The sequence below is a fragment of the Drosophila subpulchrella genome, unplaced genomic scaffold, assembly GCF_014743375.2.
Source record: "Drosophila subpulchrella strain 33 F10 #4 breed RU33 unplaced genomic scaffold, RU_Dsub_v1.1 Primary Assembly Seq354, whole genome shotgun sequence".
Taxonomy (NCBI): domain Eukaryota; kingdom Metazoa; phylum Arthropoda; class Insecta; order Diptera; family Drosophilidae; genus Drosophila; species Drosophila subpulchrella.
The window spans coordinates 3264036-3285512 of NW_023665577.1; the positions used below are offsets into that span (position 1 = coordinate 3264036).

General features: G+C 43.3%; 2 protein-coding genes across 3 annotated transcripts in view; one reads left to right on the forward strand and one right to left on the reverse strand.

The window, feature by feature from the left end:
- The first annotated feature begins 1677 nt into the window (after positions 1-1677).
- On the forward strand, positions 1678-3984 carry LOC119559756 (major heat shock 70 kDa protein Ba). The gene has a single exon (XM_037872826.1). The coding sequence runs from the start codon at positions 1885-1887 to the stop codon at positions 3814-3816; it is 1932 nt and encodes a 643-aa protein (XP_037728754.1). The 5' UTR covers positions 1678-1884; the 3' UTR covers positions 3817-3984.
- Positions 3985-4881: 897 nt separating this feature from the next.
- The window catches only part of LOC119560003 (octopamine receptor beta-3R), a 47596-nt gene continuing 31000 nt past the window's right edge, over positions 4882-21477 (reverse strand). The window contains exons 3-10 of one of the 2 annotated variants that reach the window (XM_037873277.1): positions 18044-18896; positions 16410-16610; positions 14859-15134; positions 14616-14793; positions 11882-13766; positions 10138-10599; positions 6536-6644; positions 4882-6440 (exon numbers count right to left, since the gene is read on the reverse strand). In XM_037873277.1, coding sequence (XP_037729205.1) covers positions 6230-6440; positions 6536-6644; positions 10138-10599; positions 11882-13766; positions 14616-14793; positions 14859-15134; positions 16410-16610; positions 18044-18531 — 3810 coding nt within the window. In that variant the 5' untranslated portion in view covers positions 18532-18896 and the 3' untranslated portion in view covers positions 4882-6229. The remainder of the gene's footprint in view (positions 6441-6535; positions 6645-10137; positions 10600-11881; positions 13767-14615; positions 14794-14858; positions 15135-16409; positions 16611-18043; positions 18897-21477) is intronic. The other variant, XM_037873278.1, reaches the window with a different exon arrangement.

The window sequence follows — 21477 nt, forward strand, 5'->3', positions numbered from 1 at the left end:
CAATGTACATTGCACCTACATAAATGTATATGTACTTTATAGGGCCGGACACGGTTCTTGTACCTGTTTCACAATATAGTATACTCTTTTTGCTCCACGAGAAACGGGTGTAATGATATATGTATACTGACTGACTACCATTTATATTCCTCAAATCTTTTCTTTATTTATATTTATTCTTTTAAAGTTGCATATGGGCAAATCCGAAAAATGGTCAACCAGGACCGAAACAAAAAAATCTTCAAAATCATCGAATTTTTTTCTTATTTTCACAAATCAGGGGCCATATTTTCATTTTACAGTGGAACCAAAGCATATTTAATTTGTTTTGTTGAAGAAATTTTCCTGAAAACTGAAAAAATTCACTTTTTTTTATTTTTAGCTACTTTTAAAGGCATTTTTATGATTAATTATTTCGCAAGGAATACATATGATTTGTTTGAACTTTTTCTACCAAATCGCTTTAGTGCAATCTAATAAGATAAAAATCCAAAGAGGGCAAAAAACATTTCAATTAACTGTTAATAAAACAACATGGTAAAATCGTACGTTCGCGACCCGTACGTTCGCGACCGGTACTTAATTCAATAAAAAAAACAAATGGAGATATTTCCTTGGGGACAGACTCGAATGAAAGCTACATGAATCCATTTTAAAAGTAAAGTTATTGCTTTAGAATATTCCGTCCCAATTCGCATTTTACTAGATTAAGCCAAAGTCGACTTCCATTTTGTGTACGTTCGCGACCGCATGTTTTTGCCAATATTATGAAAATGATAGCTCATTAAATCCCATCATTTACACTAAGCTAAGAGCTAACAAAATGCTATCGAATAGCAAAAAAAAAATTCAGAAAACTTTTATTTTATTTTTTTTTATTTTATTTTTATTTTATTATTTATTATTTATTTATTTTTATTATTTTTTTTATTTGCACTAATTGCGTACGAACCCATGGAAATGCCCATATACTAAAAAATAAAGAAAATTATGAAGAAGATATTCAAAGAAGTGAACTGCGCGAGGCCAATGTTTAAAAATCCTTTTAGATGAGATGAATTAAAAAGTATCTTAAATAGTGTGCAGCTAATGGATACGTATAGTCGTTCAGATCTTGCAAAATACTTTTTATGTAGTTTCGGTTAAAAATGGAGATGATAGTATAGTTAAGATACTTTTGGACATACATTTAAGAAGTCACCATTCATACCAAACGCTCCATCAAAGTTTTGTGGGCGTGCAGCCTTAATTCCAATTTTTGGTCAAAAGTGAATAAAATTGGTGCCGATGAATTTAATTTTGAAAACCATTGAACTATCTAGTGCGAGACTTTTAAGTTAAATGAAGCAAGTCGACATATTTATACTCGCTTATAAATAGTACGATGTCTGTAAACAAAGACAAACGGGCGAATTTTCCAGAAACCCAAATAGAAACCTTTTGTTGCGGTAGGTTTTTTCGTTTGGGCAGGGAATATTCGAGAAATTTTCATTCTACCCTCTCTTAATTTTCCGGCACTCTCTATCTGCTATCTCGCTCTGGCGCACCAACAACGGCACACAGTTCTCGGCGTTTCGAGAGAGCCGGTCTCGAATGTTCGCGAAGAGAGCGGCTGAGTATAAATAGGGCCGCGCGGTTCTCTTAGCCTCATATCAATTCAAACAAGCAAACAGAAAACATCGCTAAGCAAAAGCTAAGCAAAACAAACGCGCAGCTGAACAAGCTAAACAATCTGCAACAAGTGCAAGTAAAAGTGAACTAGTAAAATAACAACAAACCTTACAATCAAGAAGCTATTACTGAAGACAAGAAGGAAGCTGAAAACTCACAACTCACAACTATCCATTACCAAGTAAGGAGCAACTGCATCCACAAACACACAAGATGCCAGCTATTGGAATCGATCTGGGCACCACGTACTCCTGCGTGGGTGTCTACCAACATGGCAAGGTGGAGATCATCGCCAACGACCAGGGCAACCGCACCACCCCGTCCTACGTGGCCTTCACAGACTCGGAGCGCCTCATCGGCGATGCCGCCAAGAACCAGGTGGCCATGAACCCCAGGAACACGGTCTTTGACGCCAAGCGCCTCATCGGACGCAAGTATGATGACCCCAAGATCGTGGAGGACATAAAGCACTGGCCCTTCAAGGTGGTCAGCGACGGTGGAAAGCCCAAGATCGGCGTGGAGTTCAAGGGCGAGGCCAAGCGGTTTGCCCCCGAGGAGATCAGCTCGATGGTGCTGGCCAAGATGAAGGAGACGGCGGAGGCGTATCTGGGCGAGAGCGTCACAGACGCGGTCATCACGGTGCCCGCCTACTTCAACGACTCCCAGCGCCAGGCCACCAAGGATGCCGGTCACATTGCCGGCCTGAATGTACTCCGCATCATCAATGAGCCCACGGCGGCGGCTCTGGCCTACGGGCTGGACAAGAACCTCAAGGGAGAGCGCAACGTACTTATCTTTGACCTGGGTGGTGGCACCTTCGACGTCTCCATCCTGACCATCGACGAGGGATCGCTGTTCGAGGTGCGCTCCACCGCCGGAGATACCCATCTGGGCGGCGAGGACTTTGATAACCGGCTGGTCACCCACCTGGCGGATGAGTTTAAGCGCAAGTACAAGAAGGACCTGCGCTCCAACCCTCGCGCCCTGCGACGCCTCAGGACGGCGGCGGAGCGGGCCAAGCGCACGCTCTCTTCCAGCACCGAGGCAACCATCGAGATCGATGCTCTGTTCGAGGGTCACGACTTCTACACCAAGGTGAGCCGCGCCAGGTTCGAGGAGCTGTGCGCGGACCTCTTCCGCAACACCCTGCAGCCCGTGGAGAAGGCCCTTACGGACGCCAGGATGGACAAGGGCCAGATCCACGACATCGTGCTTGTTGGCGGATCCACCCGGATTCCCAAGGTGCAGAGTCTGCTTCAGCAGTTCTTCAACGGCAAGAGCCTCAACCTCTCCATTAACCCGGACGAGGCGGTGGCCTACGGAGCGGCGGTCCAGGCCGCAATCCTCAGCGGAGACCAGAGCGGCAAAATCCAGGACGTGCTGCTGGTGGACGTGGCCCCTCTTTCACTCGGAATTGAGACCGCTGGCGGGGTGATGACCAAGCTGATCGAGCGCAACTGCCGCATCCCGTGCAAGCAGACCAAGACGTTCTCCACGTACTCGGACAACCAGCCCGGAGTCTCCATCCAGGTGTATGAGGGCGAACGTGCGATGACCAAGGACAACAACGCACTGGGCACCTTTGACCTGTCCGGAATTCCTCCTGCGCCCAGGGGTGTACCCCAGATAGAGGTCACCTTCGACATGGACGCCAACGGAATCCTGAACGTCACCGCCAAGGAGATGAGCACGGGCAAGGCCAAGAACATCACGATCAAGAACGACAAGGGACGCCTCTCCCAGGCCGAGATTGACCGCATGGTGAACGAGGCCGAGAAGTATGCCGACGAGGACGAGAAGCAGCGCCAGCGCATAACCTCTCGAAATGCCCTGGAGAGCTACGTCTTCAACGTGAAGCAGTCTGTGGAACAGGCTCCCGCTGGCAAACTGGACGAGGCGGACAAGACCTCCGTCCTGGATAAGTGCAACGACACTATTCGGTGGCTGGACGGCAACACCACCGCCGAGAAGGAGGAGTTCGACCACAAGCTGGAGGAGCTCACCCGCCACTGCTCGCCCATCATGACCAAAATGCATCAGCAGGCGGCGGGAGCGGGAGCAGCCGGTGGTCCTGGAGCCAACTGTGGCCAGCAAGCTGGAGGCTTCGGCGGCTACTCGGGACCCACGGTCGAGGAGGTCGACTAAGCCAAAGAGACATATCAATTCATTCCTAATTGAAGTCCTTAAAAGTGATAAGAATTGTTTGATTGCCATTCTCGAATAATAGTTAAACTTAAGTATTATAGACCTAAGTAAGCAAAAATTGTTTTACGCTTAATTAGAAGAATGATAAATAAATTATTTATTTTAGTATAAAAAAAAAATGTTTTTTTATGTAAAACAAAGACTTAAAATTATTGAATGGAACCATTGTAGTATATTTTTAGTTTCTCCCAGACACGTAGAAAGATAACTATATCTTTTAAGTGTCCTGGAAACAAAAGTATCGAAAAAATGCTGCAATGATGCAAGCCCCATTTGGGACTCCTTTGGGATATACCGACTTAAAGATTTGGTGTAAAGCTTAGTTTCAGGTATTTGATCTCAAAGCAGTAGTTATCAAAATGTAGACTCTAAAATGTAACAGAAACCAATCATTGGATATTAACATACTACGAATACAATATAGCACGAATGTCATCTTAAAGCCTGGCTCACAATCCCATTACTTTGTTCATAAACGTAGTCTCGCATTTTAAGTTCATATGTCCAAACCTATAATAAATCTCTACACATAAAAATAAAATCTCAATCAGCTCTTAAGACATTGTCAATTTTAACAATAATAAACAAATGCGTGCTAAGTTGGAGAAACTTCAATTGATTTTAACTAGTTTCAATTAATGCATTCAGATTTTAAGATCCAGAATGCGGTTACACTACAAATAAAGATGCACAGTATATTTCTAATACATCTCCGGTTTTTGCTAGTTTAATTGAATTGTTTTCTAAACCAACTTTTCATTAACATATGATGCCTTATGAATCAAGCTTGAAATTTGATTTGGAGTTAAAATAAACTAATAATAAATAAAAATCTGTATTACGATACGAACCGAATAGAAAGTGCAAATCAAATACGGAGAGCAGAACATTTCACCAACATAAATTTCTTAAGACGCTACTGTTTTTCTTCGTCCCTTTAACTACCTTAACATTTAACTACAGTTGCTTAATTTACCTATTATAATTATAATATTTATTTTACACCCATCATTTTCCTGATGTGACCATTTATTGACATAGATTTTAAACAGCTTTTAAAACACGTTATTTTCACACTTTAATTTGCAATAGTTTAGTTCAGCAAGTACATTTAAATACATAGCGATACATGGCCTTACATACCTAGACACACGCACATACATCGTACAGATTCTTAGATTCTTAGACGGGATGCATTACTTGCTCAACGCAAACCAATTCAACTAGAAATACAATCAATTTCCTTTACTATCACAAAAGTCGTCGTAACTCAGGAGAGAGGGGAATCCAACTAACTAAATTGAAATAAGTGAATCGATTTTACAGCGAATAGCGAGATTTCCTACAGCCTGCCAATTTTGGTTGTTCGAAGTTCATTCTTGTTTACTCATTGGTAGATTGTCTTTCTGCTTGAAAATTCCTAACGTCACCTAGACAATTCCCTTTCATTCTCTATGTTTTTTTACATAATTTCGATTGCGTAATTTATAATTATCAATTTCATTTAACTCGATTATGTAGATTTGGTTTGCTAGTTTTCTAGGTTACATATGATACTTAAAGCTATAGGTAAGATTATGGCATTGCACTTTTTCCATGATTTCTGGTTCTTTGAAAAGATTTCTGATAATAAGATAGGATTTTTAAAATTTTTACTAAATAATATTGCTGATGAACAGTTATGCCAAATATTTTTTTTCATATTATGATTTATAACATAAATTAATACTTGTATATCATTAAATATGATCTTTAATATTGAGAACAAAGAGCTCAGACAGTTATAACTTGCTCAGAAATATGTGTTCACAAATTAATGTCGAATAATCTATGGAAAAAGTGTCTTATCTCCGACGAGCCGAAGTTACCTTACATGTTTCTTACAACTCATTTGACAACATTTCATTTGAAATTGAAATTTCTCTATGCATAAAGTCGCGCGTTTTCTAATTGGTTTTTATTCTTTCATATGTATATCTTTTACGTATATCTCCTGTTTAGTTGGACAAACAACACTTATATATGGATAGTATGGTTCCGGGGCAGCAGAGACCCAGCAACCGCTGCTTGGAGGGCTCAGAACACAACTTTAATTTAAATTCCCTATCGTTGCTTAAACGAAATTGTACACGTATACATAAACACACATTGAGTATTGCTTAGCTCCAAGGATTCTGCCAGCTAGAATCCTTCTGGTATTGCCGATGGCCTTGTTTTCCTTTGCTTTGTTTTTCTTCCTTTGGTATAACGATTCACTCAAGTATTAAATATCACTTATAGGGGCATTGTTCCATATCGCAGGGGTGTTGGGATGTTTGGTTGTCGGGATGTTGGAATGCAGACGCTATCCGGTCTAGACGTAGTAGGCGTTGTAGGGATTTCGTTTCTCCAGACAGGGCAGCACACACTCCAGCGTGTTGCGGAATGCCTCGCGGAAATCGCGATTAAAGTAGGCATATATAAGCGGATTCAGCGTCGAGTTGAAGTAACCGATCCAGAATAGCACCACGACCAGAACATCGGGACAGGGGCAGGCCGGACCGCAGAGCGATGTGATGACATACCTGAAGGGACAGAAGAGTGAGAGTCACATGAGGATGAGCCACCAGAAGACGACCGATTACGGATTACGGATTACGGATTACGGCCTACCACTCACCACAGAAAGAAGGGCAGCCAGCAGAGCAGAAAGACGCCCATGATGATGCCCAGGGTGCGGGCGGCCTTGTGTTCGGCCTTCCATCCTTTGGCCGGTCGCACGGAGCCGCCTGTGGGGGCAGATGAAGAGTTTAGGACCGAAATGAAGGAGGGCAATTGGCTGATTAAGTTCAATTCGATTCGAATCGATTCGCTTTCGGTGCGGTTCGAATCGACTTGGTGCAACCCCGTCTTTGGGACTTTGACCAGAGTCAAGTTCTTGTTAAGCCATTGCAATTGACAGTTTTTTGGTTTAGTTCTATGTGTGTGTGTGCGTACACTCGGAAAAAAATAAGCTTATTTTTAAAGAGTTGGAAATGGTTGATTCAACTTAATATTTTATGTGCCTTTACAGCTTAAATCTTTCTTTTAATTTTTGGTGCTTTGTGTTTATATTGTATATTGATCCTTGTAAGTGATAAAAGCCCTTTCTTTTAACTTCTACATGTAGTAGATATCATTTATCTTAAGAAATTTATTCTCATTAAAGCTTTCGTTAAAATAACACGAGATCATCCTAACCCAATACTAATAATTTTATTTCATTTGCATTGTTGTGTCGGTGAAATGAAATATTTGACAAAATAAACCATAAATTGAAACCATCAAAAAGTGAGATAAAACAAGGAAGAACGCTATAGTCGAGTACCTCGACTATCAGATACCCGTTACTCAGCTAAAGGGACCAAAGGAAAATGGAGATATGCAAGCAGCAAATGCGCCACCTACCGGCGGTAGACAGATTTAAGCGTTTTGGGCGTTAGAGTGGGCGTGGCAAAATTTTTTTTAAATAAATCGATAGGTATTGACGAGACCAATACATTTCAGTTAAAATTTTGTATCTAGCATGAAAATTATGGGCGCCACAGATTTGGGCGGTTTTTGGGCGTTAGTGTGGGCGTGGCATATTCGCGTGACAAACTTGCGCTGCGCTCAAGCCTAGGGAATCTAAATCTGAAATCCCGTTTCTCTATCTTTGATATTTTCTGAGATATCCGCGTTCATATTTACGATTTTTTGAAGTTTGTGGGCGGTTTGTGGGCGGTTTGTGGGCGTTAAAGTGGGCGTGGCAAACTTTTGTTTAGGTCAATCGGTAAGTATTGATGATAACAATACATTTCAGTTAAAATTTTTGTTCTAGCAACAAAACTGTAGGAGTCACAGTTTTGGGCGGTTTGTGGGCGTTAGAGTGGGCGTGGCACTCTTCTGAAACAAACTTGCGCTGCGCTGGAATCTCAGGAATCTGCGTGCCTAATCCCAGTATTGTAGCTCTTATATTTTCCGAGATCTCAGCGTTCATACGGACAGACGGACAGACGGACAGACGGACGGACGGACAGACAAACGGACAGACGGACATGGCTAGATCGACTCGGCTAGTGATCCTGATCAAGAATATATATACTTTTTGGGGTCGGAAACGCTTCCTTCTGCATGTTACATACTTTCCGACGAATCTAGTATACCCTTCTACTCTACGAGTAACGGGTATAACAATGTAATGCACAGAGTAACCCGGAAAAGGTAGCCGCAGTTTGGAAAATACAAATCTGAAAGTTCTCCACAAAATGAGTTGAACTCCCTAGGGGCCGTCCATAAACCAAAAATGGAAAATTTTAAGCAATTTTTGGTGTAAAACTTGGTTTATACCTCTTTAGCATACTCTCTATGAAGCACACTACGATAGCTATATTTGGTTTTGGATTTAAATTTTCTTACGTCCATACTTTTTAAATTCTAAAAAAATTATCAATTTAAAATATCTAAAATATCCAAACGCGAGCTAAGCTAAACGAAACCCAAAAAGAGTTAAACTCGTGTTGATCAGCACTTCAAATTTTCAATCCAAACTGCGGTTACCTTCCAAAATCCTGTAACTGTTGACCAGTGTTTTTTTCTGAGTGCACATTTTTATTGTTGCAGAACGGAGATGCCGGCATGTTGCGTATACGCCATGTGTGAGTGTGACGGGTCGTATCCTGGCATGTTTAACTCCGACATTAGTAATTCTTTAGCTGTTGTATGTTGTTAAGTATCGATGGCATCCGCCCCGCCCCCAGCTGCGCCCCCTTGCAGCAACTGTCATTAAACTGCTGGAAAGGCCAACATGTGTTGTATCTTGGTGCTCTGGCATGTGCATGTGCGGGAAAAGTAATAAAAACGAGGCAAGCAATTGAAAATATTTGCACAGGACACTTGTTATCACAAAGACATACAATCCCCCGCATCCGTCCAGCCAAACATAAACATAAACATCTCTGGAAAGTGGGAGTGCGGCGGGGGCAGGAAGAAACACACAAATCAGACAGACAACAGTGAGCAACAGGAAGCGGCGGACGACTCCCCCAACCAGTTGGCCACCAGCCCCATCCCCTGATGGATGCCACTCGGAGGTGGCCAGAACCAGGTGAAATCATAATGCAAAACGAAAGGCGGTGAGGAGGCGCAATAAAGCAAAGCAAACGCACGTGCAAACGGAAGCAATTATGTACAGCATGAGAGCAGCGAGTGGAGTGGAGGAGGGGATCGCGTGAGGCCTGGATGATATGACCCTCCGGATTTAGGTGCCTAAGCTGGTTAGCAGGGTTTCCAGATAAGAAGGTGCCAAAAACAGGCATTTGTGTGGGGATTTGTCAGTCAAGCTGGATTTTGGGCCTAGGGTTTCCAAAATTAGGTTTGCTCTTCGGTTTCACTTTGCAATTGATACATATAATGGTATTACACCGAGTTTTGCTAACCACCAGTCAGAAGATGGGAATTAAAGTGATTCTGAATTCAAGGATAAAAGACTAATTCTTTGTTCTTAATATTTGGTTTATTTTTAAATGTGTTTTAATTATATTATCTTTAATATGACATTTTCGAAACATTTCTAACTTTAAACTTCATATACCCTACTTCTATCTCTATAAAATGAAAAATTTCTTACTTTAAATTTCATAAGCCTATATCTCTATCTCTATGAAAATATTCCAAATAAATATAGATTTAAGTCTTTCATTTAAAATTGCTCTTCCAAATAACTCATATCAAAAAATTTCTGACTTCTTTAACCACATAAACCTATTATCTTAATCTCTATGAATTTCAAAACATACTCGTAATATCTTATACACTCACAACAAATGTATAAGAAAGTGTTATTTTTAGTTTGTAAAAAAAAAAATCTTCAAAAAAAAAAAATTTATTAAGGAAATTTCCTGAACTGTTGTAAGGGGTTCCAAAAATCTATATATTGAAGCTCAAAGTATGTGATATAACTTTTATTATGGAATGATGTATTGCGTATAGATGTAACAACCGTAGTTAATGGATGTCAAAATTAGGAGTCTTGAAAAATATGATTACTTAAAGGTGATCCAGGAAAGAGACTCGAAGTATGAAATGGGTTAAGCTATGAGGTGTCACTTTGAAATCTGGGTTGTGGAATATGGAATGATTGACATTGACAGAGGCAGAATCGTGAGGGGATGAGACAAGTGCTGAAGCTGAGTCAAGCAAAAAGACAGAGAGAGAAAGACAGAGAAAGGAGGAGAGGAGAGGAGGGGATACGAGAAGACTCACCGGTTGCACCACAGTGACTGCATCCGGTCTTGAAGCGGCGCTTCCGGTTCTTGCTCTGCTGCCAACATGCTGTGACCGCCGCCGTTTGTTTGTGCCAGAAGCGAGTGGAACTGGAGCTCGACCTGGACCTGGACGTGGACCTGGGCCCCTGGCCAAGATCTGGAGTTGGCTCGTGAATACTACGTTTACTACTAGCACTTGCGTTTGCACTTGCACTTGCACTTGCACTTGCACTTGCATTGGTGGTTTCAGTGGTGTCGATTGTGGTGCCGGCGTTTGCGGTTGCGGTGGTGGTGCTGCTGATGTCGGCGCCGCAGAGCGGACACTTGGGCAGCGGACTGGGCACCGCGGCGAAGGTGATGCCCCTGGGCCGCTGCTCAATGATCTCGGCCTCCTCCTCATCCACAAAGATGCAGATGCCGCCGCGTCGGATCAGCGAGGATTTATTGGAAAATTCGTGCTCTGCTTGCAGTTGGTTGGTATTTTTTTTAATTTGGCCACCGCATTTTCGGGTTTTAATTTTTGTTTTTGGTTGGAGTTGGTTTTTGGAGTAGAAGTTTTTTTTTGGTTGGACATAATTTGGTGATTTGATTTTACATATATACACATACAACACACAACGAAATGGCATGGAAAAGAGATATAGATAGAGAGATAAAGAGAGACAGATAGAGACGAGTAGTAGACAATGTACAATAGGTTTCATCACAGGACACAACAGGACACTAGTTTCGGGCACACTGTTCAGATGCTCTTCTTCAGATCAGATCACATGCACGTGCGTGCCATGCACCGGCAAACGCAAAGGATCGGGATCGATAAGGAGGGGGGTTCAGGACTCTATCCTGGGGTTTATATTTCTGGAAGTAGGTGGTCCCTTTCTGTCTTCGTTTGCTGGTGCAACTATCTAGAAGCTGGCACTATTCTATTTTAAGCTAGTCAACTAAGGTTTCATTTCATTTTGAAGCAGTATATTAAACTTCTCCAATGAAGGTTTATAGGTTATATAGTTAGGTACTGCCTGTAGTTCATAAATTCGCACTGTTTTTGTTAGGGATACAGTTTTAAAACTAAGCACTGTACACTCAAAGTAATTGATTTCTTTTTTTATAAATATAAATATTTTTCAAACCTCTTTAAAATGTAAATTAAGGTGTCTAAAAGTATGCAGTAAATAATTAATAGTCGTCTTGCAGAATGAATTCTGAATAAATTCTTAGATTATGGTTGCATATTTTTGGACACCTAAAATAACATTTAATAGTAATTTTTGTAAAACGCCTAGAATTTTGTAGTTTATTAATAAGATAATAATAATAATAATTAATTAATATAATAATAAAGAAATTCATTGTTTGAATTGTTCAACCTCGCAGAGACCACACCCATTTAAATAATACTATTTTAAGATTTAGCTATATATCAATTATTTTTATGGGCTCTTGTAATTTATGTTTTAGGGCTTATCAACAATCTATAAAGTCTCACTTGTGTGATGCATATTTAGAGATACATATGTTTAGTTGCTTTAAAATAGTAAAAAAGACAATTTAACTCAATGCACTTGTGTACACCTCGTTATCAGTAGACACATTTTAAGGAAACAACTTGAATCACTTGAACTTCTCGTAGCAAGCTGACAAAAACAGAGCGAATTTCGAGGATACGGACATAAATCGTCTTTAACGAGCTACTTAATCCAGGCACGAGCTGCAACAATCTACACAATAGCCGGACTACTCACTTGCTGAACTGGTGGAAACGCGGCCCATGGGGATGTAGCTGCGACTGTCGCTGTTCTCCTGCGAGAAGTTGATGACATTCACGTCGTAGGTCACCACGGACGCCTGTCGCTTGCGCACGGTCTGGATGCCATCGTAGCCGGCCAGGATGCTGCAGCGTCCTTGGCGTCCATTGCCTCCTCCCCCGCCACCACCCACTCCAAGTCCGCCGGAAACACTCACGTCCGCTTCGCCTGCGCTATCTTTGCGCTTAAACAGCGGCGACGTGACATCCCGGTGCTCATCGCCACATCCTTCGACAGGCGACAGCGTGGAGTCCAGGATGATCTCCGGCTTGGGCGATATGCTCGGCTGCGAGGGCATTTGGGGATTTGGCTGGGGCACTGGCACGGGCATGGGCAGGCTGGTCACCACATCCAGGGACACGGTGGAGGCGTCACTGGGCGTATAACCAGGTCCGGCGGCATGCGGCGGCGGCGACAGGAAGTACACATTGATGGACGCCGACTGCGCGTTGGCCGAGGAAGAGGAGTCCATCGGAGCTCCACTGGGCATGGACAGGGCCGTGGGAGCCGGTGTGTTCGGTGGGGACATCAGATAGTTAGCGCACACCTGGTCGCTCAGCGTGCTTAGACGCTGGGGAGCTCCAGCTGGTCGGCCCAGCGGAAAGCTCAGGGATCGAAAGATCTCGGCCAGCTCCGAGCTGCTGGCGATGAGCAGGCCACTCGGTTCCGGCAACTCTGGAGGCGACAACGATGGCGGCGGCGTGGCCGGCTGCTGGGGCGACTCGCCGAAGCAATCGGCCAGCTGGGCCAACTCATCATCGCTGCGCCTCCTCTCCGGCGGAGTCTTCACCTCGCTGAAGTCGATCAGCTGCACTCCATCGCTGAACTGCTGGATCACACTGGCGCCTGACTGCTCGCTCAGGACATTGATGTCCAGCAGGATGTCCGGCTTGTTGGGCGTGGAGTCCGTGTCGCTGTGCTGCCGCTGGCGTCGCTCAAGTTTGCGTTCCTTGCCGCCGCCGCATCCGTTGTAGCTGTGCGACAACTTCCGGTTCCGGGAGCGCCGGAAGAAGCTGGATCCCTCGGAGCCCGTGTTGCCCTGCTGGCGCTTCTTCTCCAGCGCAAAGCACTCGGTGCTCGAGCGCTTCGTCTTTGATAGCAGGGAGAGGATGTTGAAGCCCTTCTCCTTGCCACTGGGCAGCGATTGCTCCGGCAGGGCCCGGGATTCGCTGATGGTCCGCAGGAACTCCGAATCGCTGGATGCGATGGCCTTCCTTCCGCAGGCCGCTGCTCCTGCTTTCAGCCGGATAAAGTCCGTCTCGCTGAGAGCGGCGTATTTTCCGCCGCCAGGACCACTGATGATGGTGCCGCCCGTCTGCCGCTTGAAGTACAGATAGTTATCCTCGATCAGGCGCTTCAGCTCCTTGTTGTCCTCGGCCAGCGGGAGGTGGGTATCCACGTACAGGTCGTTGCACTCGCTCTCGTCGCTGTTGAGGCCAAAGACCCGGTATGCCGTGGACTCCGGCTCCGGTTCGCTGTTCCCACTGCCGCTCGTGAGGCTGAGCTGCTGCTGCGGCGCCGTGGGATGACCAGGATACTCCTTTTCCAGCTCCTTCGAGGGCATCATCTTGCCCTCCGTCCATATCTGCGGGTTGAACACTGGCGCCGGTGGCTGCAACTGGTTGTGGGTGGGCTGCTGCTGCTGCAGGGCCATCATGGAGGGGGCGCTGTCCGTGTGGGTGACCTTTTCGTACCGCTCCTGCTCCAGGTCCCGCAGGTCGATGCTGCTGCGGCTGAGGCGGCGTGGCGGCGGCGACGGCACTCGCAGTTCATCGCACTCGTCCCTGTCGTCGTCCTCGTCGGTGGCCGGCTGCAGCATGTCCTGTGGGCAAAGGACAAGAAACATACACACACACGACAGGGAGTCATGTTGGCGCATCAATTACGCAGGGCCACAAAGGAAACACTCTCGAGCGGAGTGGAGTGGAGTGGAGTGCTCCCCTCCAGCATCCAATCTAATCGCTCCACATTATTCTAGCGGGTATGAAAAAAGGCTTTGATCCTAGATTGCAGTGGGTTCTTAGTCCCTATATTGTTTGTTCTTAAATTGTAGTGCTTTCTATCCAATATAGTTTGCTTCATTTAATATTTAATTTGATGGAAATGATTCTATTTAATTTTATCCAATCTAAAAAGCAAGTCTTTCAGAAATTTTTTAGAGTGGTAAATCTTTCAAGTCTTTTTAAAAATTAAATTATTATTTTATTTGTTTAAGTCTATCATATATTCTTTTTAAGTATTTGTATTTACCTTTTTAAACCTATTTAATGTGGTTATCAAATAATAGAATTCGTAACCCCAGCAAAATAAAGCAATATATCAAATCAAATACATTTTAAGTTGATTTCAATTCTAACGTGATTTACTATTTTTACGGGTTTTCATAAAAATGTAATGTAAATATTCCTTTTTAATTAAAATTTTGGCAAAAATAAATAGTTTAATAAATTTCAAATTATTTTTTAAGCTTAAACTAATAATGGCTTTATGAAAATAATTGTATTTAACCACAGTTCACTTGGAATCGAATGTAAAGAACAGCATTATGCATGAGAGACCAATCCAAGCTATAGTAATTAAATTTTCTGTCCTATTTAAATCAGATTGTGGATCACCTATTTGCCCTGCCCAACTGACATCACGTATTCCCCTAGATAGACCCCCAACTCACCTCCAAGTTGCTCAGGGCACTGTGCGTCTCCTCGCGGGCGGAAGTCGCGTTGAGATCGCAGTCGCTGGGATGCAGATAGCTCAGGTTGGTGGGCTGCTGGGTGTGGCCCATGTGGACGCTGTTCAGCAGGATGTTGGAGCTGGTGCGACTGAGGGCCTTGCGCTGCCGTATCGCCTCCCTGCAAAAACCACAGAGCCGGCAATTTAGCAACCCATCAACCTCGGCCGGGTTCCAGCAACTCACTTAAAGATGCGCCAGTACATCACCAGCATCACGATGCCGGGTATCCAGAAGCTCACCGAGCTGGAGATGAGGGCGTAGGCCTTGTTGACCACAAACGAGCACTGGTCGGGGTGCAGGGACACCTCCCGCAGATGCTCCTCCGTGGTGTACCAGCCCAGGAAGATGGGCGTGAAGGATATGAGGGCGGGCAGGATCCATACGTTGGCGAGCATGAAGCAGACCGTTTTGTGTGTCATATTCAATGGATACTCCAGCGGACGCACGATGGCGTAGTATCTGTTAAATAGCCGAGGTTGGCAGAGAAGAGGGGGCGTCTTTATTAATGGAAATGAATTGCGGACAGGGTCCCCCCACAAAAGTGCCAGCAGGCTTTCAGACTCCTCCCCCAGTGCCATTTAGCACAATAATTGATTATCGCTCTTCAGTTGGCTGGATAATTGTGTTTCGGTACTCAGGTTGACATGCAAAGGAATCGATTTTGTTTAACTATCAAAAGGTTGATGCATTTAATATATGGATTAATGCCTTTAAGCAGAGTGCTGTAATTTAGTACAATTATTAAGAGTATTAATTATTGGCTTATAAGATGAAGCTTAAACTGAAATTACGATAGTAAGAAAGTTTATATATCTGCACTGTTAAAAAAATTAAGTAAATCCATTAATTTTGCATTGATTTTTATTTATTGCGCTTTAAGTAATTATTATTTATAGAAATATGTAACTAAGCAATTAGAGTTATTTCGAGGACTTTAAACCTTAATTTTAATACATTTTTTTTCATTTATTATTTTTGTTTAAAATACTATTACAAAATTTTGAATTCATTATTTTACCATTTAATATTCCATATTTTTATCATTTCATTTCTTTTATCAGTGCAGTCTAAGATGTATAACTTTTGCTCTGATTTTAATCATGTTGTACGAATGTTATAATTTTGCCAAAAGAGTATTTAATTATTTAAGAATAGATTGAGATGATTAGAAGTTTTTTGCAAATATGACAGATTTATTTGTTTAGCCATATTCCCCTTAGGGGCCATCATTAATTTTCTAATTCCGATTGGTCTGTGTTTTCCTTTGTTTTCGGTATGTTTTGTGGCCCACCGACAGGTGAGCGAAACACAAATTAATTAAAACAGACAAAGGGCCATGCCAATGCCCATTGACCATCCTCCACCCTCAATACTCCAATCTCCAACCCCCCTTTACATTGTTGTTGGTCAGCCCGAAAATCGCAGCTGTCGGAGCTTCCCAAGTGGGAATGGCGCCCAATTAACGGCTTGGCGGGGATATTGGGTGGAATATTTCGGCCAGCTGCAAATCATTTGGGCCGCATTCATCATACGGGCGGGGCCTAATGTTTGCTTTTGATGTGCGCGCCTTTCACAGTAATTAATTGTTTCTTCTTGGCAATGAAAGTGATTTGGACGGGCCCGAGCATCTGGGCAAGATTAATGGCTTTTGGTCGATTTAAACGGCTCAGTCGGCCACCCACAATTGACTTTAAACCGTTTAATATAGACGTGGTGACATAATTGGGCACTCACCTGTCCACCGATATGCAGCACAGGTGCAGTATGCTCGCCGTGGAAAAGTAAACATCCAGGCTGTTGTACACATTGCACATGAACGGTCCGAACATCCACTTTCCACCGGACAATTCCACGGAGGCGTTGAATGTCATCGCACAGAGGGCCACCAGCATGTCGGCCATCGCCAGCGACACAACAAAGTAATTGGTTATCACCCTGCGAACGAAACAAAAGCCCAAGAATTAGGGATTTGCCCACGGACATCTGCATTTCTAACCACTCGTCATGGAGCAGCCACGCCAAACCAAATGGCATATGGCATGCATCATATGTGGCCGAGTCCGGGGGACTTGGCCCTTTGGTTTTGACATTGGCTTTGGGAGTTCCTTTCCTTGCCTTCCGTTCCGCTGGCTAAACACTGCACTGCTTTCCATTTCCATTTCCGCACTCTGAAACAGCAGGTCAGGTCACCGGTATGCAGCAATTTCCTTGGCTGTCATAAGTCATCCGACTCACTAGGCAGCTGCCACCTTCAGTTGGGAGCCACTGCTATGCGAAGTTATTATCTTGTCTTCGGGGCAAGTGTTGCACTTATAAGGGTGAGTTTATGCGAATGGTAGAGGGGTAATGTGGTATTAACCATTCATTATTTAGGGGAAATTAATTTAACATTTGGTATAGTACCATTTTAAAATGATTCCTAATTCTAAATTTGTTCTACCTATTACATTTTAAGTATTATTTTGAGGTATAACCTCCATTTCTAACTTGATCCTGATATATTTAACTATACACCGATTTTAAGTAAAATGTTCTTAATTACCACGTACATAATTTAAACATTGGAATATCATAATAATTTTAAATTTTAAGGTATTTAAAATGCGGTTTGTGAATTACAAATTCAAGTTTCATACTATCGGACAATCTACATATAAACTCATATACTAAATAAAAGTTTTGGATCACTTAAGAATGTTATAAAATTGTAAGAAATGTTAAACAGGTACGGAAACCATTGGTTGAACTGTGCCTATAGAGGAAACTTCTGATCTATAACCGCTTTCTTCCTGTTCTCCCTCATTTTCTTTAAGTACTGCCTTGTATTGTTATATCTTAACGCGATGCTATATTTCGAACCGGTTACGTTCTATATAATAAGGTGGTAAACGATAATCGCAGCACTTTAAGCTGCTTTAGGGGGATAATAAAGACTTTAATCAGTATATACCCTCGTTGCAGAGGGCATAAACGTTGCGCAACATTAAACGAGCTGACGTGGGCGGGGCGAGGGGGCGTGGCAGTTTGCGAAAGGGTTGGGGGTGGGGGTGGCCCGGTTCGAGCCCTGCGCTCAATTGTATGCTACACTTATTTGCAGTGCACTCTAGGGCGTCCTGTCATCGCAACGCTGTCATGGCAGCGATGGGCTTGTGTGTCGCATTTAACTTCATTTTGTGCTTTATTATTCCACTTGTCGCTCATTTAAATTACATTTATTACGCCGGCAAAGGGATTGCCATTCAACCTGCGACCCACTGGGTTTACCCATTTGCATTGTCGGCCAGCCCTTGCGGCAAACGACCGGCAATTAAACGGATCGGAGGGGCTCGGAGCTGGGGAACCGAAAATAATTGGAGATAAAGACTTACCGCAGCTTTCGATTGCGCTGCACTGAGATGATGACCAACGCATTGCCCAGGACGGCGGCCAGGATAATTGACGAGAAGATGAATCCTTTGAGCAGCAGAATCGACAGATCCATCCAGCTCTCCTCCAGCTCCTCGGGGTGCTCCGCGACAATCTCACTGCCATTGGAGCCCGTGAGATTGGGCCCCACTGTGGCGAGGAACTCGAAGGGGGACTCCGAGGACGAGAAGGACGACGAGGTGGCTGTCAGTGATAGCGAAGTCAACGAGGCATCCACAAATTGCGATGTTATAGGCAGAATGGTCGGCGTTGTTGCTGCTGCTGCGGAAATGTGGCTAGTTAATGTTGCAGGTTGCAGGTTGCTGCTGCTGCTGTTCGTTGATGTTGCTGTTGTTGCATTCACTGCAACGAATGTTGCTGCTGTTGATGCGGCTGTTATGGGCAATGTCATTGTCGTGGCCAGAAGGTCAGCCACGTTAACCCCTGACATCTCTTCAATTTCGCAGCCTGATTGAAGCTCAGCTCATTCAAGTTGCTTCCCCAATGCTTTTTCGTGTGTACCTGTGTACCTGTGGTTTATCTTTTCCCCGGCTTTCGCTGTGCGTAATTTAAAACGCGCGTAATTGCAATCTGCAATGCAAACAAGGCTGCCGAAGTTCGCCGTCATCCTGGTTGCCTCCTCAGTATCGCCGCCGAGTTTCGAGTATTTACCAACCGGGCTCCTCCACTCCATTTCCCAATCCTCCACCGATGGCTCCTCCTCCTTCAACTTTGGATCTCTGCGATGTTCGAACTGTTGGCAATGGCAAAAAGTCGATTCGGCACTCAAGCGCGCAACAGTCGGCGACACGGGAGCTGCAAATGAATAAATAAATAATTTATGAAATAATCGACGAGTGTGAGGCTGTGAAACTGCATGAAATTGGCAAAATGGGAATGCGAACTGTAGCCACCGGGGGGCTTTTACCCCTACATAGTGCTACATGCATATATACAAAATTCAGAGTCCATAAACCCCATTGCCTATTGATTTGCCGGAGGAACACAAAAGCGTTACCCGTTGGACATCCACCACTTCAAAATTCCTCCACTACATTAAAATAACAGAAATATATTGCGTATACGCAGTGTGAACGCCCGGCATGTATCTGCATTTCTATATGTCCCCAGCGACAGCGAAGGGCTGTCAAGTGCTGACACTTGTGGGGAGTGCTCACTGTACACATATGCATGTTCCATATAGACAAGTGTTTGCTTTAAAAGACAGATTTAAGCGAGATTATCTCCACAGCTAGTGCGAAAAAGTTTTTATAGTGGCTCACGCCCTGGCACAATGGAAACTCGAGTGAAAATCCTTTGCGCTGGCTTTAAGTAAAACAAAAGACTCCTCTTCATAATCTGCGGTAATCTGTTAGTTGATATTATTTCAAGCTTTTTGGCCGTAAAAAGCTAGCACATCATTGCGGAAAAGCTAAAAACGAGCTTACACTCTAGTCTCAACATTGAATTGAAGCCAAATCCGTCCTTGGCACTCACATAAATCGTTGGCTTCAAGTTTTTATCCCACTTGTGCAAAGGGAGTAGTCGCTGCCTGCCCTCATCCTTCATAGAATTGATTCCAATATTTTTATGGATTTTGTATACCCTTGCAGAGGGTATTATTGTTTCAATGTAATAATAATAGAAAAAAATCATACTTGCCTTGTTTTTTATCATATTCTCCTTTTCTGTGGACCATATAATTTTTTACGATCTCATAATTTTGTATGAAATGTTTATTTAATCGCACTTCTACATATATATATATACATATAGCTGCCATTGAAACATTTGGTAAAATAATCAGAAAATAATAAGAAAGAAATTATAGATCCGTTTTTTTTTGCAAGGATATATAACCTTCGGCTTGCCGAGTCATCTTCCATTTTTATTTTATATATATTTACAGATAGCCTTGCCGAATTGATTGCATTGGAGCTCCTTGCATTGTCCTTGAGCTGACGATTCGACTTGTTTACCCAGACCATTGGGTCATCATCAATTTCAAGATTGGCAACTAAATGTCTTAATGCTCGGCTTTAAGCTGGCTAAAAACCACATCACTGCGCTCTATCTTCCGTGGCTTATAAGTTTCACAAGCCATTATTTATTGGTCGCTTGACTGCAAAAGCCTTTGGCCCACTCACACTCTATTTGGCTTAATTATTGCCATCGCAGAAAGTTTACACAGCCGCTGCCCTTCCGGCACTCGGGTTCCGCCTAAGCGCAAACGTCAACAGAGCCCGGGGTCCTGAATCCTGGATCCTGTTCTTCGCATCCTCGAGTAGGGGACCTGGAACCCAGGTCGAGAGGGGCAAAGTGCAAACTTCAAAGCGTCGCGCGCACAGGACACGACTAATTCAATTAAATCCCTTCGCCATCCTGGGAAGGACATAAGGTGGGCGTGGCGTGGGGGCGTCGAGGGGCATTAGCTGCCGCGCCATTTGAGGACTTAACTCCTCGGGAGCATTAGCACACTGATAAAGCGAGCAAGAGCAAATAATTGATCCGCTGGCAAATTCGAGAGGCAAACACTGAAGCCAGCAACTTTTTGAATGTCCGTTGGCTTCAGCTTCCCCTGGGCAAAATTGATAACTGAAGAACTGAAACGGACAGCTGATAATGAGATATCAAAATGTATTGTGTTGTAGTTTTTTTGTGGATACATTTAATGCAATATAATTCCTTTTTAAACCTTCAGCTAATGGACATTTCTAATGAATAGAGTGAAAAATGTAGCATTTGTAATCCAATTAATCCTGCCAAAATAAATTGTACTCCACAGAAAAACAGTGGTACATTATAAATGTTGTTCAAACCTTGTTTTTTCGCACTTAGCATCTCAACTGCTTTCTAATTTAGGTTTATTTTACTTTTTAAAATATTTTGCCACTGTTTTTTCACATAAAAATGTGTATGTTAGGGACAAATTTTCTCTGTGTAATTGAATGTTTTTTCCATTCTCCAATTAATTAAAAAGATCCTTGTAATCTACTGGGAATTCCAACCATTTGCTGTAAAATCCCAATATTTGTTTTCTAATTCCACAATTGTTTTACTTTTTTATTCGTAGAAAAAATTGGCAGCTGAAAATGAAACATCATATCAGGAGATAGCTTTGCGTTCAACTTGCAGTTGGCGGTCCAATTATTTTTACCGCATAATCTGTTGATAGATTGCAGGGGGTAAAACTGCTGTGTAAGATAATCCCTTAGTTTGGGTTTTTGTCAAATTAAATTTTTCGAAACTTTATGGTTGTTTCCATTTCTTTTTTCAAGGATACATTTTCAGCAGTGGGCAAATAGATAAATCCTTCAGAGCTCTTCTGACTGGAAAAGAGGTCGCCCCACGGACATAGAGTTACTAAATAAATAAATGCCAGCTGAGGGTCGTCAGG

Excerpts from the sequence above, each read along its gene's own strand:
- LOC119559756 (XM_037872826.1), top strand. The coding sequence starts at position 1,885 with ATGCCAGCTATTGGAATCGATCTGGGCACCACGTACTCCTGCGTGGGT.